The sequence below is a fragment of the Nicrophorus vespilloides genome, unplaced genomic scaffold (assembly GCF_001412225.1).
Source record: "Nicrophorus vespilloides isolate i.1.1-1 unplaced genomic scaffold, Nicve_v1.0, whole genome shotgun sequence".
Lineage (NCBI taxonomy): Eukaryota > Metazoa > Arthropoda > Insecta > Coleoptera > Silphidae > Nicrophorus > Nicrophorus vespilloides.
Window position 1 is genome coordinate 160,295 of NW_017098951.1, and position 27,729 is coordinate 188,023.

General features: G+C 29.6%; 1 protein-coding gene across 1 annotated transcript; it reads left to right on the forward strand.

The window, feature by feature from the left end:
- LOC108563686 (protein Wnt-10b) lies at window positions 1–27,521 on the forward strand. Its single transcript, XM_017922431.1, has 5 exons — window positions 1–603; window positions 6,843–7,120; window positions 21,074–21,348; window positions 26,036–26,223; window positions 26,928–27,521. The coding sequence occupies exons 1-5, from the start codon at window positions 545–547 to the stop codon at window positions 27,274–27,276; spliced, it is 1,149 nt and encodes a 382-aa protein (XP_017777920.1). The 5' UTR covers window positions 1–544; the 3' UTR covers window positions 27,277–27,521.
- The last annotated feature ends 208 nt before the right edge of the window (window positions 27,522–27,729 follow it).

The window sequence follows — 27,729 nt, forward strand, 5'->3', positions numbered from 1 at the left end:
CGACCCATCCACTTCCGGGTCCCCCTTGGCGGACTTCCGGTGGCGGCTGCGACGGCGGCAGCCTCACATCCAGCGCGTCTCTGCCACCATAAACAATACACATCACATCCCATCCTATCGAGTCCCTTACCGTCTACCAAGAAAATCGGACGCGTACTTAAGTTCTGTGCGCGCGCGCGCTTTCTCACTTCGCGCGACCGACCAATCACCACCAACAATACCCATTCGTATTTTCAACAACAAAACGACACACCGTTTTCGCCGTAGCTTTGTTTTCCCTTCTTTTCAATCTTATTTATTTTGTTCATCATTTTTTATTTTCTTTATTTATTTTTGGTTTTTAACCATTTTCCGAGCGCAATAGAATGAACCATAAACTAATCACACTTCATACTAGTTCAATCATTGACGCACGGCACACTATGGCGTAAATCAATACGGTGACAAACAACAAAAACAGGAACAACAACAACAGAACAAGTGCGTGATCTTAGTTGTTCATGTGCGGAAACTCGGCCTACCAAAGCGGTGCAATGTCCGAAAAATGAGAACTGTCATAACGTTGGTGGTGATTCTTTTCTCATCTTTGAATTTTGAATCATGGTAAGCTCAAAAAAGTCCTTTATAACTATTTCCAATTCAATATACACCATTTTACATTTTCAATCTTATATTTCACAAACTGCATAGTTTGCAAATTACTTATTTCACATAGCTCATATTGTTACATTAATTACTTTGCATTTTCTATTACAATTTATAAATACATAAGTTACATAAAACTAAATTCGTTTGTTTTCTAATAAAAAAAACATAATTTGCAACTGTCAATTTTCTAGCTTCAAAGAAAATATTATTCCAATTAAAACATAATTTCGACAAAACTTTTACTTAAATAAATTCTTGATTCTATAATAAATTTTCAACTTATTAAAGTAATAATTTAAACTACTAATTAAATTTATTTATTGGATTCAATTTTGATAATTATATGTAAAATAAGACCAATTATGTATACTGTAATATCTTGTAATTAATTACTTTTCTTTTAAAATATGAGCATATGCAAATAAATACCTTTCATTAATTTTATTCTAATAAGATATGATTACTTTAAATCTTTAATTACAGGTAATATAAATTCTTTAAAGTATCCGTTTTCACAGAATGACAAATAAATATAAGGTGAAAAGTTCTTGTGATTTAAGTAAATTAATTTTATTTTAAATTATTTATTACTGTACTATTTAATTTTTAAATTGCTACTAGTTTTCTATAATATATTTAAATCATTATTAAATAATTATATTAATTATTTAGAGGGTTTCAAATAATTGTAATTTCAACAAATACTTACATTCTTCTGAATTATCATTATTTATTTTTTTAAATAAGTTTTTGGACTGATTATATTTAATTTAATTATAAATACAAGTTGTAATTTCCATTTCCTTCGATTGATTTAATTTATAATTAAAATAGTTTATTGCTTCAACGTGAACCGAAATAGAAAATAATTAGTAATTAATGTCATTTTATATTACTTTTGGCTGTTTTAATTTATTTATGGACTGGATCCAATTAGAAAGTGGATGTAAATTAAATATTTTATATGGCATAGATATAATGAACAGAATTAGATGTGTTATATAAGATTGCCCTACATAAATGGAATTATTATAATCTTTTTATAGGATTTAATGGAAATATTATTTTATATTAGGTTTACTTAAATTAATTTCATATTTTGCTCAACTGTATTTGATTAGACTTGAAATTAAACTAATTAATACTTATCATAATTAGTTATCTTCATGTAATTATGTAAAAAGTAACTATATAATTTATATTTAAATGAATTTATATAAGAAATTAATACAAACTTTTCTTGAAATTACGTATATTGTATTCAATTAAAAGTGAAGATAATTGTAGTTCAATTGATTTCGATTTCTCCGTATTTCAATCACAGAAAAGCAGGAGTATGGAAATAATGATTCTGTTTACTTTTAATTTAATTAGTTTAATTGATTTCTGGTTTTGATTTTTCCAACACACGCAGATATTCCAGAAGTTATATATTTTCTTCCCAAGATATTTTTTTTAATCTGCATTTTTCGACCACGTTATTTCCTTAACTTAAATAAACACGCACTTGAAATATAATTGGCGCAATTATGAATAATTTAATTTATTCCAATATTAATTGTAATTATTATAATTATCGCAATAAATGCAAGTGCACTCTGCATAAATACGAATGACTAATGCTATTTACAAATTCTAGTTAATTACGTCGTTCTATTTATAACTTAAATGAAAACACGCTAATTTATAATACAAGTCATACCTTTAATGTATTACTAAATTTCCCAAATTTATGTAATAATAATTGCATAATTTAATGTAAATATTTATTTTAAAAAAATATATATATTCGTTCTGCAAAAGTTATTTAAGTCCATTTCGTGCTTATTGGTTGATATGTAAAAATGTGGGAGGAGTTTCGGCAGACCTCGAATGTCTCGTTTTATTTTCTTTTCATTTTTGGGTTGGGTATAAATATATACAATTTTTTTTGTAATAAATTACGTGAATTCGAAGAGCGTAAATACTTTTTTTTATTCTTAGGTTGACAGGCTTTGTCAAAATTTATTATATTTACGTAAAGTGACGTTCACTTTTTATTGTTTTACTGTCACTTCGTGGAATATTTCAGGTGTTTGATTTGCACACGTCGTTTCCGAGAACAACGTATTTGTGCTCATTAAATATCGGTTTACTCTTATTGGTAGAATGAAGTATGATGGGTGGTTTATTTTTTCTATATTTTATTTCATTTTGTTAATTAAAAACGACATCACAATATTTAGACCATAAATTTGTATTCGTAAATTTCCAGAAGTTTACCTGTGAAAACATACCTAACATCATCTTTTTGTTTTGAGAAAATAAAGAAGAAATCGAAAATTGTTGCATTTACTTATAATATAATTAATATTTATTTCAAACAATTATAAAAAATAATGTTTTTACAAAAAAAAAAAAATATAATCGTACTAATTATTTAATAATACTACAATTGTCTATTTAATACTATTACGCAAAACTATTTAAAATATGAATAAAATAATTTGAACATTCGATATTTTTGTAGATCCATATATTTTTCAGTAATGAAAATACTTATTTGTTATTTAGTATTTCAAGTCAATGAAATATATTTACGTTTGATCACTTACTGAACAACATTACAAGTAGTGAATTTTTCCCAGCATTTCACTAATTTTTCCTGATTCCACGTTTTAAATCCCTGAATTATTAGGAAAGGAATATTAACGAATGTTATATATATCTCATAAACAGACTGTTTTTTTTTCAAAATCATAGCTAAATATTAAATGAGAATTGGGTATTCCATGACACAGAATGGAACTTAATGATTACTGATACTAGTGAATCTTTATTAATTCTCTCAATATGGAAAAAGTAAAACCAGACAAAATATTATTAATTTGAAAAGAGCTGAAACTGTATCAAACTACTGGAACGAAGACATTTCTTCTAAAATGACAAAATCAGATGTGTTTTTTCAATTTCTGGTGCATTCGCCACAAAAAAAATATTTGTCTCTCTGATTGTTGTGTTTTATAATCTTATTTTCGGCCACAGTTATAACCGGGATTGAATATTAAAGATTATATTTACATTCTTTGATATCAACAAACATTTCTTCATATAATTATCAATAATACTATTTTATATAACAAACATGAATTATTACACAACTAATATAATTTATCATATTTTATTAAAATATTGAAATATAATCTGCCTTTAAAAATTAATTCTCTAATATCTTCTTTTTGTTTCAAACTCATAATCAAAACTTTGCAAATAAAGTTTTCGATTATGAGATAATATTTTGTTTGTTATTTTTTAAATTTAATTTCTAATAAAAATATATTGTTTTAAACATACTAAAAATATGTTTTTATGTGATACTTTATACATTGATATGATTGATTATACACTGGCATACATGTGTTTTCATCCAATAGGAGTATTTCTTTTCTGCCCACGCAATTTTATACACCGATGGTAGGTTCAACCAGGTTTCCAGTGCTACGATTGGAGTGGTTATTGCCGCTCCAGTAAGACTTCAGATTGCTTATCTTAGTAATTGATAGAGAAGACCTACGCAATCCCAAATATCCGATATCCAAACTCACCCTTTTTATTATGCCTATATGGTATACCTACCTACCATATGCAACATTTTAGAAGATCTTTATAATATTTATTTTTGCAAATATAAAATAAATGTTTATTCATAAAATAAATTATCTTATTGAACATAATTGATGTAAGTAACAACGATTAAACAATATATTAAAAATTAAATTTAAAAATAATATAGTTACAAAAAAATATATTACATTATATCATATTTATGCAACAAATTCCACGTAATTTTACTAATGGATGAGCTCATGTCGTAAGCAAATTAAACAAAATTACATTATATCAAGGAGAATAATTGGAGTACTTTCAAATATTTGCGATTGTGTAATGGTATATCATTTTCATCAATCATATCCTCAAGATTTGTTGAATAATAGATGCATTCTAAAGCCACGATTCCTCATTTTTTTATGCATAGTCAAAAAGACATTAATCAATAATAACTCGAGGTGTAGCCAGTATACATAGCGTATTATACTTATACCCTTTAGCTCACGTAATTATGCAAATTACATTGAATACAGCCAATTACTTGATCAGCTTCAGTTGAACTTCTACGCTACTAATATTTATTTTAATAAATTGCATTGGCATTAACAAATGATATAATTTAAAATGTAGATATGATTACTGCAGTTGTTATTCGTGTTTCTATTAGTTAATTAATTTTGAAAATTTATTTATTTTCACATACATAACTGGTCTTTTTGTCCAAAAATATAATTAATTTTTATATTTAGTAAAATATGTATTATGTATATTTATTTATATAAAAATTAAAGTTGAAGTACAATATAAAGTTAAAAAAATATATATATTTACTAATTATACATTAATATAATATGTTTTGTGATAAAAAATAAATATCTTGTACGATTGTTTTAATAAAGGCGAATAAATTGGATTAAGTCTTATTAATTAATACTAATTATTGTATAAAGTATAAATCAGTGATATCTATTAAATTTATTTTTAAATATTCAATTATATATTTTATTTTAAAATAATTATGTTGTAATGTTGATTATATTTATTGAAAATAAAACCTTTTAAGAATAATATTCCACAAGAAACAATTTCAATAATATATTCACTTTATAAATTTATTTGCAATTGGTTTGTTATCAGTTAAATACTTGCCGTGTATGAGAAAATGAGAGTTGCGTAAACGTAATTGCGTGTAATTTATATCTGAATAAAGTCACTTTACTTTATTGTTGTGTATAAAATTGTTTCCTAAGAGAATAGTAAAATATTTAAATAACAATTCGACGTGAATCGCAATGAATTGCGTAATCCTGTTTGCCGGGTTTGCAGTAAATCGTTTGCATGCATGAATAATACAAGTTTGTAGATGAAGCGATTAGATCGGAACGTTCGCAAAGTTGATTGTTGTTACAAATAATTAAATAAATCAATTTGAGAGTATCGAAGTCACATAAATTGCGTAATAAAATAAGCGAACGTCGGGTTGCTGTAAGGAGGAGGAGAAGGAACGAGAGGCGAAGAGTGGAGATCTGATGGCAGGAGGAGTGTGCGTTCTAAACAAGCTGAATGCAACGATATGTAAATAACGTTTAATTTAAACAATTATATTGGCTGCATTTTAGTAGGCAACGTAATTTATTGAAATGGTCTACGGATAAATATTCATGCCTGACTAAATTAGGTGTACGGCAAAGAGCGTTTGCAAAACGAAGGAGGAGAAACGTAAAAAGACGTCCATTTCGTCCTATATATAAATATAAATTGTCATTATCAATCTCAATTTGTTGAATACATGCATGTAAATGTTGAGTGCATCGATTAACGTTCAGATAAGTCGATCAATCTGCTTTCCCTGCTCTCGGATCAATCTACAAGCTACAAGGAAGCAGCCATAAAGTTTAACCTTTACAAGAGTGTATTTGGTTCATCTGCCATTACCGATGGTAATTTATGTAGGATTGTGAAATGACCGAAAGGACATGTGAAACGATTCCCGACGAGGTTCCCAAAAAAAAAATATATATCGAACGAAAAGCATATTTATGTTAATCGGGGTGGACAAAGTGATGTTCGATCGGAATTAGTAAATCGCCAAGTAATTGAATTTAATTTGTCAGTTTGGGTAGTGGAAGATAACCAGCGTAAATCTGATACCAGATTGAAGAGCGGACTCGGATGAACAGCAGAAGAAGAAGTTGAAAAAAAAAGAAGAGAAGAGGAGACGAAGAGAAGAGATAAATAATATAAAGTGAGGCACTCGGTATCGTCGCGTTTATCAAGAGAGTCCCATGACGTCCGTCGGTCAAGTAGCGAATGATAGAGAGGCTCACATGCGTCACTAATTAGTGAAACAAAGACGGGGAGAAATGATTTAGAGCTATGGCATGAATTTTATTCGCTTCGGCTATTTTCCCACGTGTGTCCACACATTTTACATGTTAGCATTCTTCTGCTGGAATGCCATCCAGCTCCAGATTATCGAAGGCCCCGTCATTTTCTCTCTCTTCTTTCGTATTTCTTTCACCACATTTTTATATCCTTCTTCTTCTTTTATCCTGTAATGCATTCACCCACCCCGAACATAATTGAAATCTTTTTGCTCTTCGCAGGGTTTACGGCAAAATCTCCAATCTGAATCAGCAAATGGCCATGCAGTCGACGCTGCCCATAGCCTCAATCTTTGACAATACTGTCTGCAGGACGATTCCAGGCTTCACCAAGTTCCAGCAGGAGCTGTGCTTCAAGCAGCCCGACGTCACGGTTGCAGCACTACAAGGACTCCAGGAGGCTATGTCCGAGTGTCAGCATCAATTCCAAACGCACAGATGGAACTGCTCAACTTTAGCTAACAAACAGAACCCCTACACCAGTTCCATTCTGAAGAAAGGTAAGTGGCCGCAATCGTAGGCAATAACAACAATAATACATCGTATATTTACAAGGAAATTGCGTTTGGACAGAATGAATTTCCTGCAACTCGTTGCATAATTGACTCATTCGCTCTCTCCTTTATTTCCAACATTAGTGGAATTAATATTTATGATCACTCGATTTCCTAAACGCCGCTAGTTTGCTCGATTTACGTTAGTCATTGGCGTTTCAGAAACTATTTGCAAATTAAAGTGGCAAGCAGTAAACAAAATACGTATCTGTTCTTTTATTAATTAAAACGCATGCAATTTCAAGGAAACGATACATACGTATAATTTAGAGAATTGCATAGACAACATATGACCAAGTTACAATGAGTAATCATTGATATCTTAAATATTTTATTTTTAATTATTGCATAGATCAATAACAAATTTATATGAAATTTTACTTCTATCGAATCTATTGTATGTCACATATTTGTAACATAATACGAAAACATTCTATATTGCGTAGTGACAATGAGTTAGGAAACAATATAAGTAATTGATTGGATGTAAAGATCTATGGTCAATAGTCCTATAAAAGTTTTATATTTTATTATAATTATTATAAAAATAATATAATCATAATTATTTGATTATGATTATATTTTTATATTTATCGATATAATTATATAAAAAAATCAGTTAAAAACATAAATAAAAAAATATTAATTGCAGATAACTTAAACAAATTGGTAAAAACACAAAAAATCCTTAATTTATTTGAAAATATATTATAAATTATATACAATTAATTCTTGAACATCATAAAATACTTTTTTTTGTATTTGAATAAAGTTTCCTTATTATAGAATAATAATTATTTAAGACCAAATACTTCAACAGATATTACAAAATTAAACTAAAATGTCCACTAAAATTTCTTTTTTTTTACATTTCTGTAAAAACGTTGGTAAATACTGTAGGTGACTAAAATATGTGTTAATCGAATTATATTTTAAGTTAAATTTGACACATTTTTATCACAATATATATTGCGTATTAAAAATGTGCAAGTGATAAGAAAATTCATAAGTTCTGAATTTAATAGATATTATTAATATTAATCGACAGAATTTTGAAAATTATTACGAATCCGTTAGACTAGAATATTCCAAAAATAATTATGTGTATTTATTGGCAACATTACGAATATAAATTACTCAATTTGTTTCATAACTGTGACTATCGGAACAAAAGGTCATTTCTTTTGGTTTGAAATCATACCTTCTTATATCTAGTATGCTGTAGGCCTTTGTACCGTAACAATATACGCTATTATTATTATATATGCACTATTATTCGACACAAAAAAAGGTATCACCATAATAATTGAAAATATAGAAAAAGCGACGAATGCCATAATAAAATAATAATAACTATACACATAGGCATGAAATGAAAAATGCATAGATAATTTTATATTCCGCTCCACCCTCTTTTTATTACTTGTGCATTATTCTAAGCTGGTTATATACGAAGAAACGACCCGGACTTCTTCATCCATCGTCGGGTGTATCTAAACGCCGTGCAAGAGACATCGCACATTCTGTATAGAACGACAGGGATCACATGTATTGGTAAAAGTCGTAAAGCTATTACAAACAATTATGTTTGGATGTCAGTCAAGTTGTCCCGTCCTGTCCACTGTCGACCAGGCAGACAAATAATATAATATAACGTCCACCAGTTTACCTACCACAAGAGCTGCCATCTAGGTATAGAGACTTCACCGTAAATTGAGATAATATGTCAAACCATAACAATGACCACTCACTAAAAAAAACATTTAAAAATTGATACTTTTTGAAAACATAAATATATACGTTTTTATATAAAATAAATAAAGTCGAGAAAAGGAAAATTCACAAACCTAAACTCATTTTTTGCAAAATACAGAATATATGAAAAAGTTCTTATACATTATGTAAATAGTAATATAAAAAAATATATTTTAGCTCCAACAACAACATAACATATTTAGTAACAAAAACTGATAATATTTATTGCAACATTACAAAAAAACAAGATTAAAAAATTCCATACAGAAATAATAGAACAAAAAGTTACAAAGGACTAATAACAAATATTAATATTAATAAATAAAACATTTTAATTATAATATTCATCATAATTATGTATCAACCTAAAAATAATGAATTTATTAACCAAAAATTTAATACTTAAGACTTACGAACTAGTTCCGTTCCAACGGGTTGTTCAAAATATACTTATCTTACAACACTTTATCATGAATTTTATTGTTATATATGTTAAATTCCGTATTACTGACTGCATAAATTTGAAAAAATAGATTAAAATAAACTAAATACATACAAATACTTTTCAATATAGACATTACAATTATTTAATAAAAAACGACAAAATGATATCTTCCAAAAATATTATATTTTATTAAAGAAATTATCAATTTTTGTTTGGACTGTTAATTTATTATCACTATATATCTCCTTGTAACAAATTAGAGCTTTTGGAATTTTGTTCGTAATACCTTTATAAGAAAATATCAAATTGTTGAAGAACAAAATGAAATAAATTTTCATAAATATCTTTATATAATAGAAATATTACTCATTTTCAGAGTTAGAAATTGTTTACTATTAACATATTAAAATGGTTCATATATTATTTTGTTAATGATTTAAATTATTAATATATTAAAGATAAACTCAACCATTATTTATATTTGAATTAAGAAATTCCTTTTTTGACTTTAATAACAAAATAATATCTTGTAAAGAATTGAATGTGATAACTTAGTTTGCAATATAAATCATTTTAAATCTGGATGACTGTAGCTTATCAAAAGCACTTAAATCGTATTAAAATGCAATGAACGTCATCTGTAAATTACTTATGCGATATTTTTATTGGATTTCGGAGAAAAGAGCATATTTTATCTGCTCCAAATGTATTTTAAATATGACATTTGACCAGACAAAAGGTCTTTCGTAAGGAATTATTGGTGTTAGAGATATGAAATGGGACGCGATTCAAATACGGTTTATGGATTGGCATTAAAATGAGAAGGTGTATGAATGATGTGATCCCAAATGATTCACTGTATTCATGATTCATACATTGAAAAAAATATGCAATCCATAATGTTGTTTTATAAAATCTACTACGCAATGACATTCTTTAAAAAAAAAATCTTTTCACTATTTAAAATATTATTTTATTAATTATAAAAGTCAAATTAGACGAAAAAACAACAGTCTAATATATATAACTAATGATTATTATTATTAAAAGTTAAAGTGAATAATAAAAAAATTTAAAAGGTTATTGATTCTTCAACTTCAAAATATAATTATTTACAAGGCAATTCAATTGATTTTAATTAGTAGACTCTTGAAAATATTATGATTACAAAAAAATACAGCACATTGTGATTAATTGCTTCTGCCAAAATTCCGAACTGTTTGAAACCGAACTAATCGAGGAACCAAAAATAAGGAGAAATAAGGAGAACTAAAAATAAGGAGACTAAATTAATATTGTGAACTATCATACAAATATCTGTTTGAAACCTAATAAACAGTAATATTTTATAATGAACGTATTTTTATATTATATATTTATTTATTAAAATTTGGTCCAAAAAGTTAAGGGTAGTAATAACATAGTTATTGTAAGACACAATACTATTATTAAAATCCTTTTTCTATTTCATATTATAGTAATATGAAATGTGATACCAATAATAATTAATAAATATACTTATCAATATTAATTTTATTATTATTTTTGATGTGCGGAAACCCTGCGATCAATAGACCTTTTAATTATATATGAGCGAATATTCAATAAATTATTTGATCATTATTATTTTTTAATAAATAAATATTTATTAATTAACGATTTATTATTTTATATGAAAATATCTAATTGTTCTTTTTCTCTTTGTAATACACATTTAATATATTTAATGCACTGGGAGTAAGAACAAAAGTATCGAATGGATTGTGTTATGAGATTTATTACGATTTATGTAAATGTCTGGTGGGAAGGCAGAGCTCAGGCTTTAAATGGTTTTCTTGTATCGGGGGCATTGTTGGCTGACAACGGAAATAAGTAGCAATATATTTGCAAACAATACACAAGGGCCGTTGTCATCCAGGTGTCAACGCTGTAGGTAGCGATGACAGCTCCATTTATGTCAACCTTTCCTTCGTGGGGAAATGCGTATTATGTAGGTTGGTCTTCGCCTGCAGCGGCAGCAGCAGCAGCAACAGCAGCAGCACCCTTCTTAAGTCACCGCAACTAACACGAGCCTTAAATCACACTTTTATGCTCCCCCAGACAATCGGAGATCAGGATGAAACGGTCACCGAAAATCTAATTATTCCTAAGATCCATGTAAAATTGCTCAAATCGGACGAGATAATAAGATAATAATCTGTTTCGTTCGCTCTTTTTCTGAGAAGATTCCATCTTCCTCGCTCGTCCTTTTACTCATTTTTAAAGCCGTTCGAATCCCCGAGGAGCTATTCGCCAAATGCGCGTTGAGGAAGACTGCATATAGAGGAAGAATGAAAGAGAGGAAAAAAAGACAGGTGACTTGGAATCCGAAACGAACGTTTGATGCAATTAGTGGCATCGCTTTTAATTAATAGAAAGTGTTTACAAAAGGCTATAAGGTTTTCCATAAACGTCCATCCCAGGTTATTATTAAATTGTTGACGGTTTTTGTTTATATGGTACGGATTGTAATTCCAATACAGATAAATTACTAATTAATTTTCATTTCCACAAGCGCTGCAAATTCCCACAGCAACAACAGAAGCAGTAACAGAAGAAGCCAGGACAAGTCAAGCCAAGCCTCAGCAAATTACTATATTTCAGATAATTGTCAGTTTTCTTAATATAGTCTTGAGCACATCCATTTACAATTTGTTGCTGGCACTTAGGTGGTCTTATAATTACACACTTTTTAATACTCGACGGTGTAATGTACAAATTGCCAACAGACATACGATTCTATTTACCAAACAGTGTTACTCTCAACTCTTAAAATTCCAACACATCATATACACTCAAGAATTTTACACTTATAAAACTTAAATGATAATTTAATTAATCTTGCGCAATACTCGGAAACTCGTTCTACACACAAACATGCATACAACCATTAACACGAAGAAAGGTGTCTTAGTCCATCATCAACGCGACAACTAAATCATGAAATTTACCATTCACAGCCTTTCAATTTGATAAATTACATAGACTTTGTTTAATGTTATTTATGTTAACTATACTTATATACTAAAGGTACCGTTTTTTTTATTATTTAACCATACTATCCACTATATCACAAATATACTTATATATCATATATATCGCCTACTGCACATTAAGAAATATAGTGGTTTTAGGTCAAGTTGGTGATAGTGAAACTGAAATAGATGTTCGTTCTAACTGAAACAAATATATGTCACAAATACATTTAGATTACACCGACAGTATTTTTCATATAATTCTTTATAATTATAAGATTGTCATACTGCAGTCTGCTGGACTTGCCAAGTAATAAGTCAAGTATTGCATATAATAAAAAATATATGCACAAAACTAGTAGAAGTACTTGTAATTTCATATGTCAATTGGCAATATACTTAACAATGAATATTTATTTAGTTATGTTACAAATTCATGTCACCAATTATACAAAGAAGATTTAGAGTATTTCACATTCAAAAACAATCATGCTTTGGTCTTAAAGTTTCAAAACTTTAAATACTAAATTTCAATCTATTGAAACACGATATTTAAGTAAATATAAGCATATTTCTCTAGAAATGATTCAAAGTAGTTTCGACTTTTTCCTTTATATTGCTTTTTGCTAAACATTTTCTATATACACTTTAACAGTGTATCCTTTCCATACCAATTATCTGAGTTGTATATGCAACTCATTGCCTTTATCATAATTCTAGGAAAGAATCGCCTGATTTGTACGGTGCGCGCTTCGTGATTTTAATATAGTTGCGTGTTTTATGGCTCGACAAAAGATTTATGAAAGTTAGCATGCAAAAACTGGCCATCGGACTCATCCATTCGCGGCTGACACTCAGATTCGGCAAAAAACTACGGAGGCCCCGATGTTGGAACGAGAACTAAATTCCGCGAACAATTCTCGCACGAGACACGTGACACTCCTTTTACAAGCGACTTGCCACACAAAGATGAACAATATCAACTCTACGCAGGATGTACTAAATCCCAGTTTTCATCATTCATTTAAACAACACTCTCGATGCAAGAAAATTATGATCTTAAACTGAAAGGATTATGGAATTCATGAGAAACTACGATTTCTTCAACTTCTTATTGTATTCCAGGTATATAAATGTTGAGAATTCACGATATATAATTCAAGTATCTAAAAATTCTACTTACTATACAATACTTATCAATATTTATTTTAGTAATGGCATATTTTTAATCTATCTAACAAAATTGAGTACTTAGACAGTGTGCATAAATTTATCTCTATTCTTCAAGAATTACAATATTTTGAGATAAGTTGCCCAGAATAATATGTTTCTTTAAAAAAGTGTATGCAGTTTGGAGATGGAAAACAAGAATTAAAAAAAATAAACGTCAAATAATTACAACTGTTTTTAGTGAAATTTAATTAAATTCTGAGACACGTGTATTATATGTATAGAAGTATAAGACAGTATTATATATGAAGGTAAATTATTTTATCATTATATTTAAGCATAGAACTTTTAATGCAATTTAGTAATGAACACCATTTACACTTAATTTAACTTAAATTCTATCTAAACCTAATCTATACCAATTTTTATTTATTACATTTAAGATGACAACTTTATATACCATTTAATTAGTTTAATTCGATATCAATATTCGATAATTGACATCACATTGAAGTTAATCGTTAACTCATGAAATTCATGTTTTTTGCACCCTGTATATTTTTTTGTATTCAAATTTATTTAAAATATTACAAAATATTTGGCTAACATTTATATTATTTTTATATTTTAAATTATATGAATTATTTCGTTCCTTTAAATAAAAAAAATGTAGTAATGCATCTTAATTAAAATGAAGATGGTCAATTTTTATATAGACCGAGATTAAACGCAATAAAAATGTTGGAATCTCTTACATACTGCGGTTTCGAGGAATGTTTTAAAGTCTGCTAAAGCTCTTAAAGAGTTGGAGAAATCTTCTAATGGCGAATTCCCAGTAATGATCACCCTGTAAACAATAAGCGTTTTGTTTTCTCCGGGAAAAATCATTAAAGCCTTTCGGCCGTTCGTTTCGTATTATTTTTAGTTTAATGCGTAATAAAAATTAATTCCCCGTGTTGGAAAGGCAATATCAGATGTCGGACATTGTAATAAATAAATTACAGAAGAAGAAATAACATTTTGAGTGTGTGTCTGTGTGTGTACATGTATACGTTTGTGTGGAAGCTTGTATTCCTTTCTTTTTTCATCGTTGTGCGAGAGAGCGAGAAAGGAATGCATTGGAAAGTATGTGCTTGCTTTTAGCACTGCATAAATTTCAGGACGATTATCTTTTCAATAGCGACGGAGTTATGCGCCTGTTTTCGATTCAAGAATTACTGAATTAAATGAATCGAAGAAATACAATCAATTGAAAATAGTAAATAAACGTTATCAGCTCATTTGAATTGCAGAGATATTTTACATTTCTGAATTAGATATATCTTGTTATTTGGAAATGTATTTGAATGAACATGTTTCATTACTAGCACTCTCATTAACTGCATTTACTCCTGTTTTTAAAAACTACTAAGTAACCATTACATTTTAAAATGTTAACAAGTTCTTTGCAATATTTAAATTTTTGATAATTATTTTCTTATACATCTGTAACTTAACCTTAACTACTCGCGCCAGTGTAAAAAAATACACCAATTTTCTAAGAAATGATACCACATCTATATTTCCTTTCCCCTATGACATTTAACGTAACCTAAGCCCAAAGTGTTTACTAAATGCCGCTGAAATATTGTATTGACTGCGGCGCAAAAAAAAGGCATGGTTGTTCTTGCTCTGCAGCTCTCTGATACCTCTGCTCACGCTTATATAGGGGGCAATGACGACAATTTTGATTCAGAAATTATTATAATAATGTATTACAAATAGTTATGAATCTAATAAAAAAAGCATTAGTTAACTTGAAAAAGTTTTTTCTTGTCGTAATACAATCATATATGCACTTTGTCTGGCAGTAATACATGTGGTGTATAAAATACAATGCGCGAGTAGTTCATAGAAATCTCAGTGCGCGAGTAGTTAAAGGTTAATAGAATTATAATAGAAAAGTATGACATATTAACTCATCAAAAGTTTAAATGTTAAATAATTGTTCCAATGCAAAAAGAATATGACTTTTCTTTCATCATTTTAATTAAACTATTCACATCTATAAAGATAAGGTAATAGAGATGTTGAATTATGTAATATCACGATGAAAATTAAAATAATTAAGAGTTGAATTTATAAATTTCATGAAAAACATTTTTTCTAAAAGATTTTTATTAAAGTACCAACGAAAAATTTCAAAACAAACCAAATTTTAATTAAGCAAAATAAAAATGTATTCTTACAAAATGAGTATACAATGAGTTTTTATACGTAAATGGTTATTTTTTGCTGAATACAAATGAAAAATATAACTTTTTATATATATGTTGCAATAAATTTTATTATACAATTTACTATAGTAGATTTAAGTAACTATCTATTAAAATAAAATCGTTGAAGATAAATTAAGTATATTAAATCAATTACATTCGACATTATTGTTAATTATAGAAGAAGAAAAAAAAGACAATACAATATTCTTTGTACAATGGGAACAAATAATGATAGAAGTATTATTACAAAGCATTGTAAGAAAGATGATGCAATCTTCATTATGAAATATTTGCTTCCGTCTGAACATTATTAGCTTGTGATTTATTCAACTGGGTAAGAAATAAATATATAATGAATATGTTCGTATATAGAAGACAGCTATCGCATTTAGTTTATTTATTTGTTGGTGGATTTCATTGCGGCAACATAATTGTGCAATTAAAACTTCTTGGAATATTGTAATATGGATTTTTCAATTGAAGCCAGGAGACGACACGAGAGGAGGATTGGTGGTAGAGGGAAGAACGATCCATCTTCGATCGTCGTGCGTGTGTTTGTGTCTGTCTCTCTGCAAATGTTACATGTATTGGTCCAGAGCCATGCGAGATTTACGAGCCACTGTCTTTCTCAATGCAGCATTATCCAGTAGCAGAGAATACCCTATATAGTGCTTGTCCTCAAAATTTTTATCTCTCCCTCATACCTTGTATGTAGTTACCTTACGTGAGTCGAGATAGATTTATTGCCGTTCTACGTTTAGGTTATTTGTTGCTGTACTCTCGGCACCGCATTCATATTATATGCAAGAGAGCTTATTTATTTATTGAAAGCTGAAGAGATCCGAACCCGCTTTTGTTGCTCGCTTTTTCCTCCTTGTTTATGGTATTATTAACCAATCGCCGCTAATTACGGATTGCAATCGACCGCAAAGATGCTAAAAATAAATAAACTGCAGCAAAAGTATGAAGGAATATAGATAGAGAGAGAGGAGCAATCGAGAAGGATTGTGAACAAGGGGAAAAACAAGAAAGAAGACATGATACTGTGAGATTTTAATCATATCCAACTAATATGAAAGTAATTACTGAGCAAACTGGAACTACTTGCCACTACAAATTATACGCCTTGTAGCAATTACACTCACTATTTATTAAACTAATTTCCATTTTTATCCGAGACCTCACAAGATACAAATTTATTATACCAACACCAATTTGCATTTAATCTCTCTTTTATATTAACATACTAACTCCATAATGAATCATTTACATCGAAAGCACCTCTAACTACACGACTGAACTAGATTTTACTTCTGTATTGCCATCTCAGATTAAATATATATTTGCACAGTTTCTCAATATTACAACGCAGAAACAACCTTCTATCTGATTAATTATAATTACTAAATCACTGCGTTTTAAGTTCAATCTTTATGCGCTTTTTGAAATAATCCTGTTATTTTTCTATATTATTTACAAAAAAAATAAATATAATGGGAGAAATCATAATATAAAAGCCTCATAGCAATAATAAGATAATAGGTGTGGAAGTGCCTCAGGGATTAATAAAGAAAGTTTAGATTCAAGCAGGACATTGATACAATAAAGATATATGTTATTTAGAAAATATGTTCTAACATACTAACACAAATGTAGGAATGAAGGTTTTAATAGATATAATGAATATGCGGTAATTTACGTTAATAGCTTATTTTATTATATTATTATAACGAAAGAATAAACTAATTATTACGCTGATTTCCGTTTAGAATATTATAACAAACACTGATTGTATACTTTCTAGATCAATTAGCTTGGATTATCTAAGCATAATTAATCTAAATTTTAACTCTTCTCGTCACTGGATGAAAAACGTTAAATCTATTAAAGATATTTTAGTTAAAATTAAATATTTTTCATAAACATTACGTCAAGAATTGTCAATGACTTAATTTACAGAAATGAATAGTATACATTTATAAAATAAAAATTGTATAAAATATGGAGGAAATTAACCTATAAAATGTATGAGTTATTTTTTTAAAAATTTATAGTTTTTAATCAAATTTTCGTAAAGTATCAATCATATGATTGTAATTGGTAAAAGGAATATTGTATTTTATTTATTTATATTTGCCGCAAATTGGGTCAAAGAGATATCGAGAAATCTTTCCACCAAATGGGGATATTCACCATCATTTATAGATCTTAGTATTTTCAATGTAATAATAAATTTATCTGCATTTTCCTCTTATAAATTATCACATACAGCCACCTTAATTAACATTATTTGTGATAACTAAGTTTTGATGAAATGAAGTCCTCAATTTTAAGACCCATTTACCTTAAAAAAAACATATTTAATATAATATGGAAAGTAAATAAAAAAATCTATTTTATATTTGTATTTTGTATTCTTGTCAAAGTTGTATTTCCTCCAGCAGGAAATTCATATATTGGATCACAGAATATAGCATCATTGCTTCCGTAATCATTTCATTTATATAAAGCAATTGTCAATTAAAACATTTTGGAAAAATACATCAATAAAAACGCAATTGATAGTTTTTGGTAAATGCTCATTAAGAAATGTTAAAATAGAGTTTCGTGCAAAATATTGCCAGAAGTTATAGTAGAAGAAAATAATATCCAAATAATTAGAAATGAAGTAATCTAGATGGATTAATCAACAGGTTTCAAACAAGTTGAAGTGTATGTTGGAAATTTATTGAATCTAAAGGACAAAGAAATTGAAGACAAAATTGAAGATATTTCTGAGGAAATAATATTAACAACCAAAGATACAAAAAGATATCTAAATAACATTAAAAACATTTGACGGTTTATTTATTAGAAAAGTTCTTTGTTTAAAAAAGTTTTCATTATCTTTACGAAACTACGCATCCCCCGTTCTCGTCATTATTATTTTTACTACTGAAGAAGCAACGCATCATATTCGTTAATCGAGGTATGACTATATTATTAATGATATGTTTAATTATATACATAAAAGTACAATAATACTTTAAGGTCTAGGATAGAGAGATATAAAAACAAATAAACAAAATATACACAGTTGGTATTTGCAGAAATAGTAATCTTTATGCCTGCAGTTCCTAGAAAATGCAGCTAATAAGTTTATTTATATTATTACAATAAAAATCTGGAGTTTATAAAAAAAAATAAACTAATAATATTATGTAAATATGAGTAACTACAAATAAATCAAGTAGGAAATTAAAAATGTCTATTAATTTTATGATTATCATAGTCATATTTTTGGAATTGGTTTATATGTTAATGCATCAGTAATGAAATTTAGTGTTTGTCAACATTTAGATAACTGTTAAACGGAATTGCGATCGGTAATTTGTTGGGATGTATAGGAATGCGTTATTGGTAAGCAGTAACGATGTGTCCGTCGAGATGGTTCAATCCAAGTCCATCGTGAAGCATAACCACGCGGTCATAATAAGTTAATAAGCGGTATTGAGTGGCCGTCGGGGTGGTGAAAATGTGCTTAAAATGAAAATGAATTGGCATTGTTACGTTTTTGCGGTTCGCCCCATTTGGTGCAGCTCGGATATATGGTATATAAAATATAATTAGCCGCCGTCCGGTGGTTCAAAAACTGTTTCAATTAGTGGTAGCGACGAGTGGCCAAGAGGAATGAATGCCGGAATGCCATAATGCCATCGAGATGTAGCGAACGGTCATCGAATGGGTGGGACAGGGATGGAAAGCTCTCATCCTCCGACGATGGCTTCGTATGGCGATCTCCAAGGATAGAGAGAGAGAGAGTGAAAAGAAAAGGAATAACAGATATATATAAAAAAAGGGAACAAAGAAAGAGGCACCAGAACCAGAAAAGAAACTAATATAATATTCAATGATTAAATATCTTAAATCACAAACAGATAATGTGCAATTTACAAGCAGGTAAATGGCAGTCCGGTTAGTCCATATGCGGTCGGCGATATTTTTTTGCTGCAATCTACGTATTGCTCGTGACGTGCCAGCAAATTGTAACTAAATTGCGAACCTACATTCGCGAATATTACACCGGCTGCCATATAAGAAGGCCGTTTAAACGGAACTGTTTTGAATGAGAGAAGCCATCCGATCGTGGTTATGGTCCTCTAACGTCCACTGCGAATGTCCAACGACCACCAGCACTGATTATCTAATTGTGCGCCTCTAAAGGTATAATCGTCGCCGTGTAACTCGTCCAGGCTCCCAACATTTTCATATAAATTATCTCCAACGCGATACACTTTACTTGGATGGCCTTTACCCATCTCATCATTCTGATGCACGGCTGATAAGCCACTTGCTACCACTATCCACCACGCGATTGCACGCCAAAGGACAACACAAAAACTACTTCGTATTACTGTTTGCCTGGGAAGCATGTATGTACACGATGTAATGCTGAGCGTCGAAAAAGCCATTGCCTGCAAACAAACCTTACATACTAATCCCAACAATCCACCATCTTCCATCAATTATCTTCTTGTCCCACCACCGCATTGCACAGAATGCACATACATCAACTTCATAAAAATTAAACCATTAAACTATATCCAATTGCAGATAACATTTATATCATAATTTTGTAGAAATCATAATATATTATAAATTTCCTTTTTATTTAGCTAACATTTGTTTGCTAAAAAAACATGGTAAATAGTTGATTAAGTATGCAATAAATGATAAGAACAGTAATACTATTTATACAAAAATTATATAATTATATTAATTATACAATACTTAAGACAAACAAAATGTTTGAAATAAAAATAGAATGCTTTATATATTAACTAAGTAGCAACTAAACTAAAATAACATACTCTAAACTACTCTAATATATTAACATTACCTCACTAACTACGTCCTAATATGATTTAAGTTACTAGATAAAATAGCCACCCATACAATTTATTTTTACTATATATATTTACCAATTTACAAAAATAACCATTTATAACTAGAATTTAATTTATTCTGAATTTAAATTTTATATAAAACATAATCTAAATTATTCAAACTACCAAGTTTACAATCGAATTGATGAAATTTATAAATTACTAATAAAAGCAAAATAAGTTTGACTACTATAGTACTATTACTCATTGGAGGGAACAATTTACAAACTATCTATTGAACTAAAGTCGTAGATCATTTTAGTCGAAATTGATAAAAACAAATGAAATAATGATTTTTTATGTACTAAAATCTATTTTTTTATTTGTTTTAGGTTATAGAGAAACAGCGTTTGCGTATGCCCTTTCGGCGGCTGGCGTGACTATATCAGTGGCGAAAGCGTGCAGCCAGGAGAGACTAGTCAATTGCGGATGTGATCATCGGCCCTACCGGGTAAAGGGCGCTTCGAAATCTCCATGGAAATGGGGCGGATGCTCGCACAATCTCCAGTACGGCATACGCTTCTCAAAAATGCTTCTCGACAATAAGGACAGAGCCTCTGATCTTCACTCCAAGATTATTGTACATAATAACCAAGTTGGGCGCATGGTAAGTCAATATTTAATTGATAGCATATAATAAATAGGGAATATATTTCTTTTCTTCATCAGTGAAAAATTGTTATTAATTTCATATATTTTTTTATATAAATATTTTATTATCCCAATTTCTATCAATCTCAGTTTTTCTGCCTAATTTCTTATACAAATATAGATTATTTGTTACAAGAACAAAAATGCAAATGAGAAACCTAATTAGTTAGTATAATAATATTATATTATTATAACAATTAAATTCCATTTGTCCAAAAACAAAAAAAAATATTATCAATTATTAAACTAATTTAAAATCGAAGTATGAGAAAATTAGTGGCTCAAATTAAAGTAGAAAATAGATGATGAAAATAAGGCATTGATGAGACAGAGTGTATGTGTTTGTTTGTATGCGTGGAAGAAAGAGAGTAGTCTGTTATTGTTGTCAGTTAGAATAATGATAGGTGGCCGTGAGGTGGTGGTGCTGTTGGTGTTGGGTAAAAGAAGAGAAGATTCCCCGCGTGCAAGATGGAACTCCGCCTTCCCATAGTTCGGACAAAGGCCCGCCATCACGAGTTCGTGTTATTATGATTATTATGGACCACACGCGCTGGTCTTCTCATTAACTCAAAACTCCAGACACTTCGAGCTACGTCCCAAACCACCTCTCCACCACCACCACATCATCATCAACATCATCTCTCCACAATATAACACTCTCCCATACATACACAAACACACACTAACCACACTCGCGCCTTTCGGAATATATTCATTTTCATATCAGTGAAAACATCCTCTCGGCAAACACAAATCCCGGATAATTACAAGGTTGTACTGCTAAATTACACAATTGCACTCATCTGCCGGAGTGCCTTGATGATGCACGTACACCATATACATCAAAGATCTTCACGTGCACTTAAGCAAATATCGCTCCGTCGAATTAGTGCGATTTTGTCCATCGATAAAGCGGCACATCCGTCCATAAAGAGAAACACACAGACACACAGAGAGTGGAAGAGGCATTGTGCTTCAAAGACACAGCGGACGCACACAACCGGAGGGATGCGGCCCAACAACAAGAGCACAGACACACATACAAATATAAACACAGAAAGGGGGTTGATCCAGAGATACAAATGGCTCTCATTCAATGAGTGAAATCGTCCGACTTTATACCGTTATTATCATTATTAAAGCCTAGCGCTCACAGACACACACACATACACTTATACACATACATTAATCATAAATGGGATGATATTCCATACCTCTCTTCCTCGATATCTCCGGCCAAGGATTAATTACATCAAAGGAAAGCCCCAAAGGGGTTATTTCGTGAACAGCCCCTTTCCTACCCCCTCGCATTTCAATTATTTTCTTAATGCAAGGATATTACTTATTACTTTAATTTACTAAATTGCTCTGCACGGTAATAACTTACTTCGTGTAGCGCACACGCTGCAACAACAGTATGAACATTTATTTAATTAACTAGACACATGCCTTCGCATAACTAATTAATCCGACTAATTACTATTCCGCGTTAAACATATTCTCACTGTACCCAATTATAATTAATTAATAATTACATTGAATTTACACTCATGATATGATATCGACACAGTATTTGCCTTCTAATAGCAATTAATTTGCCGACGTAATTCATTACTTATTTATGATGTAATGGCCAATTTACATTATTTCAAAAATTATAATGTAATACAATCGATTCAAATTACTAATAATATAAATCTATTAAAAAAAACTACTATATCCTATGAAATGAACAAAACCTTTTACAAACTTGTTACAAACAGGATGACAATGAGGGGAACTCATTAAGTATATATTATTTTTAATATGTTTCTGTAGAGTTTCCTTTTGGAAGTCCTCATACATTCTCCAATTTTGATATACCTTACAACAGTGGTCGTCTAATTTTTGGGATTTCACGTATCACTTCTTGCTCCAAGGCTTAGATTCTTAACCTTAGACTAACCTAAGACTAACAATGAACTGGAACTTCTGTAACTTATAAAATTAATGTTTTATGTACTGAAGTTTCGTGATAATTAATTGCACAAGAGTAAATTCAACTTTATTTTATTAAGTAATTTTTTATTGAAATAAAAGTATTTTTTATATAAGGAAACCTATTAGTGTTTATTGAGCAAATAGTAGATTATTTACATTGTTATAATAGACAAGAATAAGATGTAGTTGATTAAATTATTATTTAATAAAAAGGCAATTTATAGAAATTATTAATTATAAAATTGTTTATTTTTTAAAAATTATTTAAAAAAAAATAATTTAGATAATAGAATATTATATATATTTTGTCGTGTCCCAAGAATAGAAAATCTGATCAATAATATGTAGTTTTAGGGTTTGTGAATAAATTAATTAAACGAGTTTTTACTTATGATTTATTCTTAAATATGAGTTAGACTAGAATCAAGAGTTTCCTTCATTATCTCAACTATAAACATGTAGTTTTTATTACCTTAACAATTTTTCTATTTCAATACTAGAAATTTATTAACTTAAATTATATTAGTAAACTTTGCTAAGTGCCATGTTAAATGTCAATTAGATATAAGACAACAAACTTATGAATTGAATAGATTTATTATATATGAGTTAAGTTTAATTATTGCAATCAATCAATGTATGTTAATTAAATAAAAATTATTGATTCAGATAATCTAAATCATTATTTAATTATTAATGGATTTAACGATTTTGTGGCGATCTAAATCTAATTCAATAAATAGTGGAAGGAATTCAAACAGCTTTAACTGTTTCGAAAGCAGAGACGACATTTTGTCAATAGAGCGACCAAACGACTTATGATTATTGGTTTTGAGGCAAGTAACAGAGCCATAATAATGTTGGCAGCAGATAGAATCGGATGGACATTTGTCACGTTCCGTTGCTCGAAAGGTATCATTAATCTCTTGGAAATGTCAGGGTGCATTCACGTAGCTGTTAGGAACATAATAGAGTATCATTAGCCTCCGTGTTGTTGTTGTAGTTCTTGGTGCCTTTGCCGTTGTTGTATTATGATTGCATAAACGAGTCGCACCGGCGGAAGTGGATCATCGGAGACGGCGCTGCCGGTTATGTTAGGCTAGGCCGCATGCAGTGAACAAGTGCACAAGTCGAAGGGCCTTAATTACATTATTAACGGTTACGACATTTCGTCCGGCAGTTCTATCGATAACAGATCTTCATTAAACTACCATCATTCATTCCAGTTCTCTCTGTCCCTTCTGCGGCCTTTTTATCCTTCTGGTCTCGCATGTTGCGTTACTTGTTGTTTGGCCGTGTCCAATTCATAAGTGCACCTCGCGCCGTTCCTTCACTCATTAGCTATGGTGGTGAAAGTCGCTTTTTATACGCACATTAAGTGCCACAGCGCCGCGATTAGTGACTACACTCATTACTATTATCTATCCACGTTACTCGCTTTTTATACCTATTTGTTCTACCTATTTTCCTGTTTGTAGCTACAATAAAATATAATGCTTCTACTTCGCCAAACACCTTTCGGCTACTTTTAGCATCATATATATTATTCCAACATAAATTTTAAAATTTATTTAAATTCAACATACAGTTTTGGAGAGATTATTAATGGCATTCAACATCCTGTGGCAATTTTTAATTTAAAGACACTTACTAGTTAAATTTATTACAGTTGGGTAGATTTATTTTTATTAGGAAATTATTGCATACTATTAAGACTACTTAACATACATTTTCTATAACTCTCGTTAGATGAAATTTATTCTCAAAGTGTAGGTCGCGAAAAAATAATGACAGACGGTATGTTTTTCTACACATACCCATTCTTCGGGGAGTCGTGGGCCAAAAAGTTTGAGAACCACTGCATTATATCATCAAGGGTTCCCAAACTGCGAGGTCCCGGGGCGCCAATCTTTTGACTTGGGGCGGCGCGGAAATATTCTTAAGGGCGCCGCAAACCGAAAAAGTTTGAGAACCCCTGCACTATACAATAGTTTTACAGTAATGGGACGTATTTCAATTTAGCAACTAATTTATAGTATGTACGATCCATAAGGAAATAAATTCATCAAAGTATATTCAGCTACTATTAACATCATTATACATATCCAACAAAGAACAATTGTTTTCATGAAATAGGGTATTTTCATATCGCTGAAGATTATCACATGTATAACTGTAAACCATATGCATTTTTTTGTACATCTATGATATTAACTTTTGCGTTTCTTATTATAAATACTATATATATTATATATATACTATACGTATTACATGCCTTCGTTTTTGTATCATGTAAAATAAAAATAAAACTCTTAATTTTCATTTTATGACCTGTTTATCGCATTAATTATGCTTTTTTCAATGTGAAAAACCTGATTTTTCAGATTGATTGTATATTTTGTGCACTATTTATTTTAAGCGGATTCTTCTGAAAGCAATCTACCGTGCAAAATCAAGTTTATGTTTATTATATATGAAATATTGTTATTTAAAAATATTGTTATATAAAAGTTATACTAATATTATTAAAACTTAATAATATAATAATGCTATTAATATTTATTGTATTTAAAACATTAGCATAACTAAAATATTTGATATATTATTGTGGATGCGCCGGGTCATATAACCTATATTTTACTACTACAATAACTATTTTTCAGGCTGTGTCCAACAACATGCAAATCAAATGCAAATGCCACGGGATGTCTGGCAGTTGCGGACTGAAAACGTGCTGGCGTTCTGCACCAGATATCAGGCATGTAGGTCGACTTTTAAAGGAGAGATACCGAGGTGCTATACTTGTGGATCAATCCAATTTGGGTAGCGACAGTACTCAAACTTTCAATGTGTAAGTTAAATAACCTATATTTTTATATCTACGTTAATAGTTTACTTAATTAAATTATTAAAATAATACGGATAAATAATAAATCTGAAATAAAACATGGACAAACGTTTTGATAAATTATATGTGAAAAATAATTGAATAATATTAAAAAAAAATGCAATCAACATTGTGTCAGCATTAAACAATGAAAATTTTATGTACTTTTATATTGTTATACTTTCATAAATCAGTATCATCGTATAACTAATATAGGATTTCTCAGTAAAAATTGCCGGATTTAAACACATTATTTTTTTCTAAAAACGTTCATATTTTTATTTCCTTGTAAACTTCAATTGTTGCGATTATGATTCATGGGTGACTTATGGGCAAAGAATCAAACGAATATTCAAGGTTTACTAATCGCAATAATAACAGATGGCACATAAACAATTTTTGGACATGCTATACTGGCACACTCTATTTAATAAAAATAATTGACAAAAGTTAAAAGAAATCTCTAATCATTAAGCGCAAATAATATAGATTAAATATCTTTCAACTTTCATAATAAATAAAAGAATACAAAGAGGAATACATGGAGTAGAAGTAAAAAAGTCGAACTAGCAATTATTACAATCATATTTTTAATTGACTAAGTTAACTGTTGAATAACATGCTTTATATAAATGATGTAAAAAAAATAATTAACACCTATATTTCAGAGTGAAGCAGGCCAGAAAAAGGCGCTTGAAATCCAGTTCTAAATTCAAAGAGTGGACCATCCGAAATAAAAACAAAAAGAAGACAAATCTTGCATATGATCTATTATATTATCAGAGATCGCCGAATTTCTGCGAACGCGACAACAATCTGGACGTAAGCGGAACAATGGGTCGACAATGCAACAGGAACAACACTGGTTCCGACAGTTGTGGTTCTCTATGCTGCGGAAGAGGATACAATTTGGTGCGAAGACGACGGACAGAGAGATGCAACTGCAAATTCATGTGGTGCTGCACCGTCGAATGCCAAACCTGCACTGTCGAGGAATGGATCACAGTTTGTAAATAGTCACGCTACGCTTTCTGTACATTGTATACTACATTATTTAGTATTGTAAATAATAATATGTACGCTTCCATAAATGCACCAAAACGACTAAGTCAAAATCATTTATGCAACATGTACATATCATTCCTTTACATCGAAGTGTCTCTGCCGATTTACGGTGTACATAAATGCGAATCGAACATCGATTGCATATAAATCACGTAAACTAGATAAGCTAATTATTTATGTAACGCAAATTTTATGTATCATCCTATTTTGTAAATATCTATTTAATTTAATCATATTTATTATCAATCAATGTAATGTATATTTTTTTTAAATATTTATAAATCATCCAACTTCATTTTAGCATTAAGAAATTGTAATTAATTAGTGTTTAGTGATCAGCTTTATATACGAAATGAGAAATATGTATTCATTTTTTGTTGTGAAATCTATTTATTGTGTGTTCTA